Genomic DNA, 11,870 nt, shown 5'->3' on the forward strand with positions numbered 1-11,870 from the left:
TTTACACTCTCGCTGTGTCTCCACTACTTCTATTTATAATCCTATTCTCTTTATAAGCGCACAAGTGCGGAACGGTCTCGCGTGGATCCAAATTAGCCTCGTTATCACGATATAATTAGTACGAGTGCACGAGACCGGTACGAAATTCGGTGGACCTCGATACAATAATATTTCAACGACACTCCCGCCGTTATATTTTTCATTCTTGTTATAGAGAAACTCTCTCTTTCTCTCTTTCCATAATTTTTATCATTCAGAAAAATCAATTAATAACCACTAATAATCCTTTAACAATTAGAATTTTAAAAAATCCCTTTCCTTCCCCCTCCCTACAATTATCTTCCTCTAATACGTTTTCCTGATCACTGGTACGCATATATATATATAACAATACAACAAGGTGAAGAAAGTTCATTCGGCCAGAGAAATGCAGGAAGAGTAACTAGGGCGAAAACCTAGGGTCGGTTAAGGGGGTTGAAAGTGTTCGAACAAGGAGAGCGGTGGACGATGGTGATTACAGCCCACTCCGCGCGGGGTGGTCGAGTTAAACAGAGGCTGACTCGGAGGCAGAGCCGGGTACCCGCCAGTGTAATCCTTTGATTACAGCGTGTTTCGAGACTCGGCTGAATCACGAGGAAGCGCGTAAGGTGATATTCCTGAATGGTACGGGCGGAAGCCGAAACCGGGCCGCATAAAGGAGGATATACACAACGGAGGGGCGGTGGCTAGAGGTGGTGGCTCGCAAGCGTGTCCGACCGCGCGGCCGGGTATCTATGTGGACGAGTACAGGCAGACTGATGCAGGATACACGGGAACGAACCGTTGCATAGCGCATCCGGTGTACTCTGGTAATGAAATACAGTAACATTATATCCGCGATATTCATCCGCGACTCGGTGTGCGGTTTGCCGTTACACAAGCCGAGCCTAAGTGAACGCGCGTTTGTGAACGCACGCACCCGGAGGAATACGTGTCCAAGGGTATCGCGTGGCACCCGGATTAATCAGGGTTCGGGGAAACCTTGGACGGCGGATGATGCTTCCACGCGCATCGTTCGAACAGGAAATTAAGGGAGCCAGGTGATGCTTTCGCGGGACCACCCAGTCCCGCGAATTTAAGGTTTTGTTGGACAGGAAATTCGTGTATCGATTCGTTCAATTGAAGGATTAGATTTGGAGTTCGATTCTTTTGAGTTGAGTTATAAATTCTCTGGGAGATAGAATTTCGTTAGGTAGGTCTTTTGGACGTATCGTATAGGAGAGAAGAGAATTTGTTTGTGCGAAATAATTATTTAGAGGTTTAGAGTTTAGATTAAAGAGTTTTCGTTTTTTCAATTGACGGTTAGAAAGGGAGAATAATGGATAGATTCGAACGCATCGTGGTACAAGTTTCAAACAATATCTATTTGCACGCGAGTGGCGGGCCATACGGAAGCGCCATAAAGCTAATGATCCCTAAGTGATCCGTACCACGACGACATGATGACTGTTGTGTTAGGGAGGATGGGATTACAAGCGAATAGAATGGAACGAGATGGAACATCCCATCATTATCCAATGATCTACGTCTCTTTAGCGACGTGTATGCCACACCTCTTCGCCTGTTGCGATCAGAAACTCGACTCTGCTCGATTTATCTTCGATCGATTGTTTAATATTAATCGGTAAACTGCTTCTCGAGTAATACTTTTTTCTGCGTCGAAACTTTTCATCGATTTTTTCAAAATGTTTGGAGTATGACGTGTCGTATATTTTTTCTTTTTTCTTTTTTTTTTTTTCCCCAAGCGTTAAGGAACAGTTTGGGATCACAGTTGTTGCGATTTAACCGCAATATCCAATATCCACCACCCGCGTTTCATCACACGGTTTAACATTATCGGGTATACACCCACTTATCTCGAGGGAATTTCCCCGCATCCTTGCCCGGATATAACGATCCGAAGACGAATTCAGCTTGCTCTCTCTCTCCCAAACGCGTCCATAGTGTTAACGTATCGGTATGTTTGGCGTCTGAACTACTGTACACCGCAAGATCGTGGCGGGTTATCCATCAGCCTCTATATCCGGTATATAGGCAGGCCACCTGTATCTCGCCAAACAAGATTCACCACCCCTTTATAGATCATCGAACGCGTATTCCAGCGATCCATCCACGCGTGTGTGCTCCACGAAAAAGAAAAACAATCATCATCAAAACGAGAATTAAACGAGAATCTAGATACGATCAGGAAAAGAGGAATAACAAGAAAGATACGTTTAGCCAGGAATAATTCGTGACTCAAATTTTCCGCCTCGTACAAGTTAACACTTTACTATCGGTTCATAAACGTTAAAAGACACGCGGTGAAACGAGAGAGTTATAAAGGATGGAAAGGAAACGACGATTTAAACGGCCGTATTTACGAAGTGTTGAAATTTTCGCAACGGAAGCGGCAGTATCCGGTTGTTATTTATACGCGTTTCCGAACGGAAATGCAATATTATCGATACGTAGGTAACGTAATAAATTATTACGCGCATTTTGTTGGCTCGTTGAGCATCTATATATATATATATAAATTTTGAACACGGCCGCAATCGGCGGATGCTCTTTACCGTAGCGAATCGTCAAATTACATAAATTGAATTGTTATCGAGCATCGAGCAAACATCATTCGCGCCGATCGTTGGCGACGTTTTAAGCGTAATATCGGGTTTACGAGGCCGCGTTAATCCCGGCGAGAATCGTTCGATTGGAAAAAGCCGCCTCGAAACGCCTATTATTTCCTCTCCCCTCGCCTCCCCTTGTTCATCGAATCACCGGATAAGAACATAATGATCCTCCCACTCTTAGAGCTTACACAATTCAAACACCGTCTCTCACCGTCGGAAGGGACAAGGAGAAACTCGTCTTCCCTTTTCTCTCTTATCCTCCCGCGTAACAATGAAACACGGCTCTCAATCGTCCTCGAAGACGAACAACAAAGAATTGCTCATTACGTAACGTAAATATCGATCCTGATCTCAGGGGATCTCCTCCACTTCGAGGCACGTTCGATCGTAGATCTCGACCGTTGTTCGATGTCAAAAGTGTAAAATAATATCGAATGAAACGCCGGCGTAGATGGAATGGATTGGAGGACGACTTGGATATCACAAAGCGATACGCCGATCACCAACGTGTTGCAACGTCACTGCACAGTCATAATTCATGAGCAAAGGCGTCGCCTGGAGTCGTCGTGTCGCCGCTTCGCGAGAAGAATCGCTCGACCCCTACGGGATAATTTATGGGGTGCAAAATCCGCTCGATGATTGGCTTGTTCAATTTTTAAACGACCGCGTCGCGCTCCCGGGAGCATTATATCCCGGCAACCAATCGGCCTAGATTTTTCAGCTGACGCGAAACATCGCGGATAGGGGGTTTGGGGGTCTTGCGAGGGGTAAGTAAGAGGGTATTCTATCTCGAAGGACCGTGAATCGAAGACATCACTTTTGGAGACGGTTTCATTCAGATAAGAGGTGGAAAATACAATGGACTTTAATAGAATTTCCATAATTGGACCCGTTGGAGGAGAGTGTTATAATTCCTATATATATTTCCGAGACGATGAAGGCGCGATGATTCGCTCTATTCTAACTCTTTCTTTTGGAATTATTCTAAAATTGATGGACTGGTAAACCGATAAATGGAGCAAGGGAAGAGAGGAAACGGAGGAATTGGCATTAATAACGAAAGATGGACGATTGAATTATTATCTCGGCCGACAAATGTACAGCAAAGAACTCGGGGATAGATCCCTGTAAGAGGATCTTACTGGGTATCTAAAATATATTGCTCAAGTTTTCGAAGGGAAATTTAAAGGAGGGGATCGGTTTAATATATACCGTGTCGTTCGTCGTGCTCAAAATGGAAATTTATTCTCATTCTAACGATGCCGCGTGGCAGGAAATATTGTTCATCGTTTCGAAGCATTATGTACCGTTAAAGGTGAACGTCTATTTTTCATGCCGGGCTGAATCTACGCGCTCCCCCTCCGTGACAGGGACAAAGCAAGATGGATGAAAATGAAGTTCTTCTATATTTACATCCTCAACACGGCGTTGGCGGCGTTACGTTGGTCATCGCGTGTCTTTCCATCTTAAAACTGTGAACAAAGATACCGATCGCCGTATTTTTCTTTTTCTTCTTTCTCGAAAGCCATCGACATCAGCTCAACACAATCCTTCCATCACACGTTTATCTTAGGAGTAATTCTCTTTAGAGAATTTATTTTAGCATTAATAGCTCGTCAAAATTTGATCGCGAGCGGTGTCGTTAGATATAGAAGGAAATTCAAATAAGGATTCTTCCGTGTATCAATATTTCATTGGAATTAAGTCGTTTTGACCACGCAGAGATGAGCATTGGAGCGTTCGCATAAATCAACTTTCTTTCCTGAATAAATGTTGCGCTAACAACGGTTTGTTCTCTTAAATTGAGATATAGTTGGAGGGAAGGAAACGAGTATTCTCCGCGTAGAACGAAATCGAGCGGGATAATATCGTTGTTACGAAATCAAAAAATGATTTATGGGCCGACCTCGTGTCGTCCCTCGAAAACATCGAGCTCGTGGTTTCCGGAGATCTAAAATAGAAATCGAGGATAACTTTCGAAACGTTTTCGAGATGTAGCGAGATGAGATTAGAATCGATTTCGTTAAGTATCGTTTGTTTATTAGAAATGAATGATGCGTTTTAAAATTGGAAGGACGAAATCGAGTGGGGAAACATTTCAAATTTCGATTAAATCTGTTCGAGCATTATTCGTAGCCATCGCTAATGGCATTTACCAAACGCTTTCCAACCTAACTATAGCGTCAGCCTATAAAACGCTACCTTATATCTTTATTATCTCGTCTAAGGAACCCCTGCTATGCGGTGGCTCACGTTCGACAGCTTCTATGGATATTTCGGCAATTTATGTAGAAACCTGGGGAAGTCTGGAAGAAGGGAAGTCCACGATTCGTTCGTGACTACACTAATATCTTTATTTATAGTTATTGCTAAAAAAAAAAAAAAATAGAACGAGTCAACTTGCCACCCTCTTTCAAAAATGTTCCATTATATTGGACAAGGGAGGATTACCCTATCGAGGGTAATATTTTAAAGATTGATAGAAATAAAAAAGATTTTCGAATCTTCGGTTTATTTATTCATTCATACTCTAAGTACAAATTAGAAAGTAACAAAACGATATTGAACAATGTATCGATAAAATTAAGTGTACGATAAACGATTCGATAAAAAGAACTCGTTATAAGAATTGAGAGACGAGAATTCCGGAACGATGGTGAACACCTTGTACATGAAATGTTCCATTACATCGAAACCACCCCCTCCCCGCAATTGCCAGTTCGCCAATTCGGGCAGTCAGTATCGATAAAAAGCGCTCCTCCGCGCCGGAAGGAAAATCGGCCGTGAACGCTTTCATTGGACGAAATCGTGGTCATTGTCGTGGGCATTAACCCGATTTCCACGGTTGGACGAGGTAGTCGTTCTCTCGAACGAGAGAAAGAAACAGGAACGGAAGGACAATGACGAGGTTCGTCGATGCGATTTTTCGGCTAATAGAAAGAAAAAAAAAAAAAAAAAAAAAAGGAAAGAAAAAAAAGGGAGAACGATCCTTTCCGACTTCGTCGATCAAACTGGTTAGATCAACGCAATCGATACTGATTCGACGTGTAAAACTCGTGTATCACCTAAAGTAAAAGGTGTGGAAGAGGACGAAGGATGGAGGTGAGAGAATGATATATAGTGGCGGTGAGGAGGAGAGGAAGGAAGAAAAGAAAAAGAGGATGAAGAGAAAAACGGGGTGGTAGCCTTTTATGTGCGAAGGAATCCAACGAATTGGAGCTATTGAGCAGGGTGTAATGGACGAATGTAATGCACAGCCAGCTCGTACACCTTTCAGTGAGAAGAACACCGTCACACCCGAAAGAGACCCGTTCAGGAATATCCTTTATTCGTTATTGCACATCCACCAATATAGAGTGATTATAGCGCCGCGCTGAAGGAACTTGTGGATGGTTGAGTTAGCCGCGTGTTTCCTGCTCGTTCGTCATTTTTAGTGGTCGGACCTCGCTCGCTCAGGTATTAAATTATATTTCACCCGGTGATTAACGGCCCCTAGGATGTATTATTAAACCATAGGACCTCGTACGACGTGGAATCCTTGGCGGACAAGATCGTTCGAGCCCCGTATATCCTCCCTTTCGCCGCCCTCTTTTTCTCGAATGTTCTCGCTCTTACGCGATTACGCTTTCTTGCTTCTCGTACTTCTCCTCTCCTACTTTTTATTTTCCCTATAATGCGTGCCACCCGTGAAATTACACGGGAGAAAGTTATTCAATGAATCGAAAAATCAAATTATAATGATTAAACGCATGGGCGGCAATGGACGGGGGTTAAAATTTAATAATTAATACATTTTATATCCCCCTTTGTGATATGTAAATTTAGTTAATCGGACGGTTTTGAACATTAAGCCTCGTTATTCAAACATATTTCAAAGTAATCCTCGGCGAAGATTATACATCATTTACTGATTTAACGAAAAGCTTGTGTTGCTATGAAACGTGAAGCTCTCGGATAAATTCAACGAAATTTTCCTGATTAAAGATCAAGCTTCACGGGGAACGTAGTCTCTTTGAATTATTCCCGGCGACGCAAAACGTGCCGCGCACCGTTTATTTCCAAAGTTATACACGCGATTATGAATTTACATGTTCCGGCAGGTTCGAATTTAAGAGGTTTCTGAATAATTAGCAGCTCATTCCGTGCACGTTCATTGCGCTTAAATACTAAAACGTACTCTTGTTAAACGAGCGACAGAATTTCCGCAAAGTGCGCGTGATACTCGCAGCTTCGCTTTAATTACTACATACGCCATAAAATGAAAAATATTGCGTGACAGCATAAATGATGACAGTGGTGTAAACCGCGTTCTTCCCTCTCTTTTAATTAATCACGATCCCACGAATCGTCTATTTTTTCCATCTGTGATCGCGTCATTTTCGTCATTTTGTCTCTTTCGCTCTCCTTATTTTTTTGTGTTGTTGTGGGGGGAAAAAAAAAAATCAAATCGATACGATCGTTTCGAGTGAGATATTTTTTGCCGCGACCAACACCATACACAATTTGTAGTAATTTCACTTGGAAACCTTCTATGGCTCGCCTGCCAGTGACAACTTACATAGAATCGCAGGAAATGCGCCGCACATACACGATCCTGACGTCGACAATTTACACTTGTCCGAGCTATTGACAAGAGAAATTTTTGCGTCTCGCGACGTTTTCACGCCGAGAAAAATTCAGTACTCTATAACTGAAGGCCGGACAAGTTTTAGGAAAAAAAAAAAAAAAAAAAAAAAAAAATATTGAACTTAAATTCAATGTTAAATAACGAACGCGCAAAAATTTTTCTCGAAAGACAAATTATTTCCATCCACTTTGCATCCTCCTCTCGAAAATCTCGCGATATTTCGAAAACGTTAACAGGGATTAAGATTCGGTAACAGTGAATCAAAAAGATTCATGGCAATGGTGTACGCGTTTCTCAAGGCGAGTACAAGTTGTTAGGGGGTTGGTTCGAAGGTTTCGCGGGAGTTATTCTATTTCGAGGCGAGGCAAGTTTTGATCGTGCACCGGGCAATTACACGTAGAAACGCGCGGGAACGTATATACGTATTCGCCACGCATACGACCACGCTAATTACATCGATTCGTACACCCCCGGCTACTGCGAATCCAACGAGTAATTTATAACTTAGGAAGAGGTCGTAAAGGGAATCGTTACTAATGATATCGTAATACCGATACCAGGCGTCGTGTGTTTAACCTGCGTGCTCCACCGTTTGAAATATGAACGAACGATCCCCACATTTCAGATAAAACAGCTCGTGCTCGGGGAATGGAACTTCTGTGATTAAAATTATTTGAAATTCTATTCCGTTCGAATAGAATTCGTATCTAGATTTCGTATCTAGATTTTGGAATAGAGAACGATTAGAAATTGGAGGAAAGAAACGACACGGCATATGCGTGTATTATTTTATTCGATATCGAAGAAGGAGAGGACGTTTTTTCGCTTTCGTGGAGGCACGCTTTATTTAGAGACACTTCTGTTTTAAACGCGCGATTAATGGAATCGCGTCGAGGATTTTTTTCGATGAAAAGTAGACACCGAAAAGGTTTTCACTGTTGCGGGACAAGTTTTACCGCAGGGTTCCGTGCGAAACCACGAGAACAGAATTACGAGATGGATAGGAAGACGCGAAAATCGATTAATGGATGAACTGTCAATGCGGTTTCACGACAAGTAATCGATATGGCTCTTTTATTAAATCGACGCTAACGGTAAAGGAATTCATTGAACGTTAAATTTCAGTCGTTTGGATCACAACTACATCAGCGCTACGTAATTTCCCGTTAAATATTCCCTCGGAGGACAATTTAAATTTTACATATATATTTTATAGAATAATGGATATTGCTTCTATCTCCTGGCATGTTAAGATGAAATGATAAACGAAAAAAATTTTTTTATAAAGATTTATTTTCTTACATTATTTTATACATATTTTTACATATTTTTTTATTCATTTAATTTTATTTAACATAAACTTTATTCATAATATAAATATGTTACGTTGTGAGGTCCCTCAGTGACTCCATTTTGATGTTTTATCACTGGAAAAAATATAATTGATTAAATAAAATATAATTAGTATTATTTCTCTTGATATAAATTAATATAAATTAATAAATAAATATATAAATTATAAATTAATAAATAATTGCAAATGTGGTACGATAATTATGATTATCATGGTCGAACAGCAGCCATTAAAAATTAAATGAACACATATGCTGAGTGGGGAGCACGTGACTTTGACAGTTTCGGCGGGAAGTCAGTAGCACGTGCGACAGCGTGAATAGTGGATGTGTCTATAACCTCAATTCTTGCGCTCCGCAAATAAACACTTAAAATGTTAAAAGAGTATTTATTGAAAAATCACCAAATAGAATTGGAGGAAGTTTTGGATAATATTGATATCAATTGTTATTATTCGATTTATGTTAAGTGAGTATTTTGCATTTGCATTTTTTTTCGTATAATACGAGATATTGTACGAAGGATTTTTTTTTTACAGTTTTGTATCATTGTTCGAGGATGATGCCGACGTTGCACAAAAAATTTTGCAATATCCTAGATATTACTTACCATTGTGCGACGAAGCAGCGATAAAAGCTCAGGAAGAAATAGCCAAACCGAAACAAATTGTTAAAAAGAAGGTGATGCCAAGATCTCGTTTTGTTATTAAAATTTATAATATTTTTATAATTACATTTCTAAAATATATTTGAGATAGGTACGTATTAGAGTTACTGCTGTGCCAGTTACATTAGATCAAGGGCAAATTGGACAGCTTGTTTCAACGAGTGGCATTATCGTTAGGATCTCCCAACCAAAAGTGTTAAAATCTGTTCAAAGATATTATTGTAGAAAGTGCAAACATATTACTTTGGCTAAGGTTAGTTGAACATGTTATAAACATTTTGTAATTTATATTAGCAGATAATTTACACGATATCTATTTTTAGTATGAATGGGAGAGACAAACTTTTGCAGATATTACAGATTGTGAAGAGTGTAATGCTACAAAACTTAAAGTTTTAACTGATTTTGATTTGGAAGATTCTTCAGATTGTCAGGAAATAGGAATACAAGTATATTATCAATTTAATTCGATATTTATCTTTCACTTGTTAACACTTCATTGATTTTTCAATATTTTTTCTTTTTTTTTTTTTTTTAGGAAAAGTGTAAAATAGATACAAACAAATCCTTGACTGAGGAACTTAGGATTATTCTATTGGATGATTTAGTTGATAAATGTAGACCAGGAGATCATGTTGAGATTAGGTATTAATAATTATTATCCTTTATATGTGTACAAACTATCTTTTCTAATTATAATCTTATGTTATACATCTTTAGTGGTGTTGTGATAAGAATTTGGGGTCCCTTAGAAGTTGGTGAACGTTTAGAAGCGACAACCATGATGTTAGGTAATAGCATTACAGTACGGCGTAAAATATCCGACACATCTTCTTCTCAAGAAATGAGAGATGTTTTTAGAAATTATTGGGAAAAATATAGCGATAATCCTTTACTTGGTAGAGATAATATTCTTGCATCTCTTTGCCCAAAGGTATAGATTTATTGTATATAATTATAAAAGAAAATATCGACATAAATTAATAATAAAAAATGCAATCATTTTACGTACAAATTATTTTAAGCTTTATGGAATGTACACTGCAAAATTAGCACTGGCTGTCGTTTTAGCCGGTGGCGTACCAAAATGTAACGAAAGCGGTAATTATTCTTTATTATCATTCTTTTTATTCTCTATATAAAATACAATGTGTCATTATAAATAAAAAAAAAAGGAACACGTGTGCGTGGAGAACCTCATCTTCTTTTGGTCGGCGATCCTGGAACTGGTAAATCCCAATTGCTTCGTGCAGCATCTCGTTTGGCTATAAGATCGGTTCTTACGACCGGTGTGGGATCGACTGCAGCTGGACTCACTGCAACCGCTGTTAGAGTAAGTAGACGCATACTATCTTCTGTCCTTAATAATTAATATCTGTATAATTTTTTTCATACACATGCATGTTAGGATTCAGAAGGATGGCATCTAGAAGCTGGGGCCCTTGTATTAGCAGATGGAGGCGTCTGTTGCGTGGATGAGTTCACAACCATGAGCTCACAGGATAGAACATCCGTTCACGAAGCTATGGAACAACAAACAATATCAATCGCCAAAGCTGGATTAGTTAGCACGTTAAACTCAAGGTGTTCAGTGGTTGCAGCTATTAATCCATCTGGTGGTCAATTCACCGATGATGAAGAATGGGAAACGAATTTAGGGGATCCTCTTTTATCACGTTTCGATTTAATCCTGCTTTTGAAGGACAATAGGAATTCAGAATGGGATAGGCTGACTTCGGAACATATTTTGAAGGCTGCTTACGAGACTAAAGAGAACAATGCTCAGACGTAATCAAAATTAACTATCAATTATTGATAATTCGTAACATTTTAAATGTTCAATCGAAATAATTTTTAATTTTATAGAGACTCGAAAAATCATATGGAACTTTTAAAAAGCGAAAGCTTGTGGAAAGAGGATACTTTGCGAGAATATTTAGCATATGTACATTCCCTGCAACCAAAATTAACGAAGGAAGCGGAAATGATACTTCGAGCGACATATCTTTATCACAGGTGTCATCCAAATAGGAGAGAAGAGAGAACAACAGTTCGACTTTTGGACAGCCTTATTCGGTAAAGAAATACAAGATATATAAAGATGTTTTTAAAACATTTAGCATAGAAATTTTCTTTAGATTAGCCGAAGGACACGCTAGATTGATGTACAGATCGGATATAGAAATCATGGATGTTATATTCGTGGCAAAATTAGTTGGGACTGGATCTACATCCGAGATTAATCTTGGTTGTTCATTTCCAATAGATCCAATTGCAACATACAAATCTGAAGGTACGTTTTATATTATTTTGTCGTATTATTTTTTCAGCAATTAAATAAAATTTTATCAAAGTTAAAGATAATAATATTTAATCTCGGATCAAGATCAATCGGATAACAATTTTGAAATTTTAGGTAAAATACTATTGAGGACTATTGGTTTAGAGAAATTGGAAAATTTGTTATAAATATTTCAAATATTTCTTGAAGAAGTTTTCTTATTTTAATTATTGGAGTATTGAAAGATTTTTCTTTTTTTTCTTTTTTTTTTTTTTTTTTTTTTTTTTTTTTT

General features: G+C 39.1%; 2 protein-coding genes across 3 annotated transcripts in view; one reads left to right on the forward strand and one right to left on the reverse strand.

The window, feature by feature from the left end:
* LOC102673793 (DNA helicase MCM9-like) overlaps nt 1-11,823 on the forward strand; it is a 20,324-nt gene extending 8,501 nt beyond the window's left edge. Inside the window, 13 exon segments of the mRNA XM_031515191.1 lie at nt 8,856-9,099; nt 9,170-9,311; nt 9,389-9,550; nt 9,621-9,746; nt 9,836-9,942; nt 10,018-10,231; nt 10,323-10,405; nt 10,407-10,460; nt 10,462-10,630; nt 10,706-11,085; nt 11,164-11,373; nt 11,436-11,590; nt 11,714-11,823. Of these exon segments, the coding sequence (XP_031371051.1) occupies nt 9,005-9,099; nt 9,170-9,311; nt 9,389-9,550; nt 9,621-9,746; nt 9,836-9,942; nt 10,018-10,231; nt 10,323-10,405; nt 10,407-10,460; nt 10,462-10,630; nt 10,706-11,085; nt 11,164-11,373; nt 11,436-11,590; nt 11,714-11,766 (1,950 nt within the window). The 5' untranslated portion in view covers nt 8,856-9,004 and the 3' untranslated portion in view covers nt 11,767-11,823.
* Nucleotides 10,221-11,870, reverse strand: part of LOC102673402 (secretory carrier-associated membrane protein 5B) — a 5,563-nt gene continuing 3,913 nt past the window's right edge. The window contains exon 9 of one of the 2 annotated variants that reach the window (XM_006609546.2): nt 10,221-10,820. The gene's annotated coding sequence lies outside the window, so the exon portion shown is untranslated. The remainder of the gene's footprint in view (nt 10,821-11,870) is intronic. The other variant, XM_006609547.2, reaches the window with a different exon arrangement.

The sequence above is a fragment of the Apis dorsata genome, unplaced genomic scaffold, assembly GCF_000469605.1.
Source record: "Apis dorsata unplaced genomic scaffold, Apis dorsata 1.3 scaffold_58, whole genome shotgun sequence".
Taxonomy (NCBI): Eukaryota; Metazoa; Arthropoda; class Insecta; order Hymenoptera; family Apidae; genus Apis; species Apis dorsata.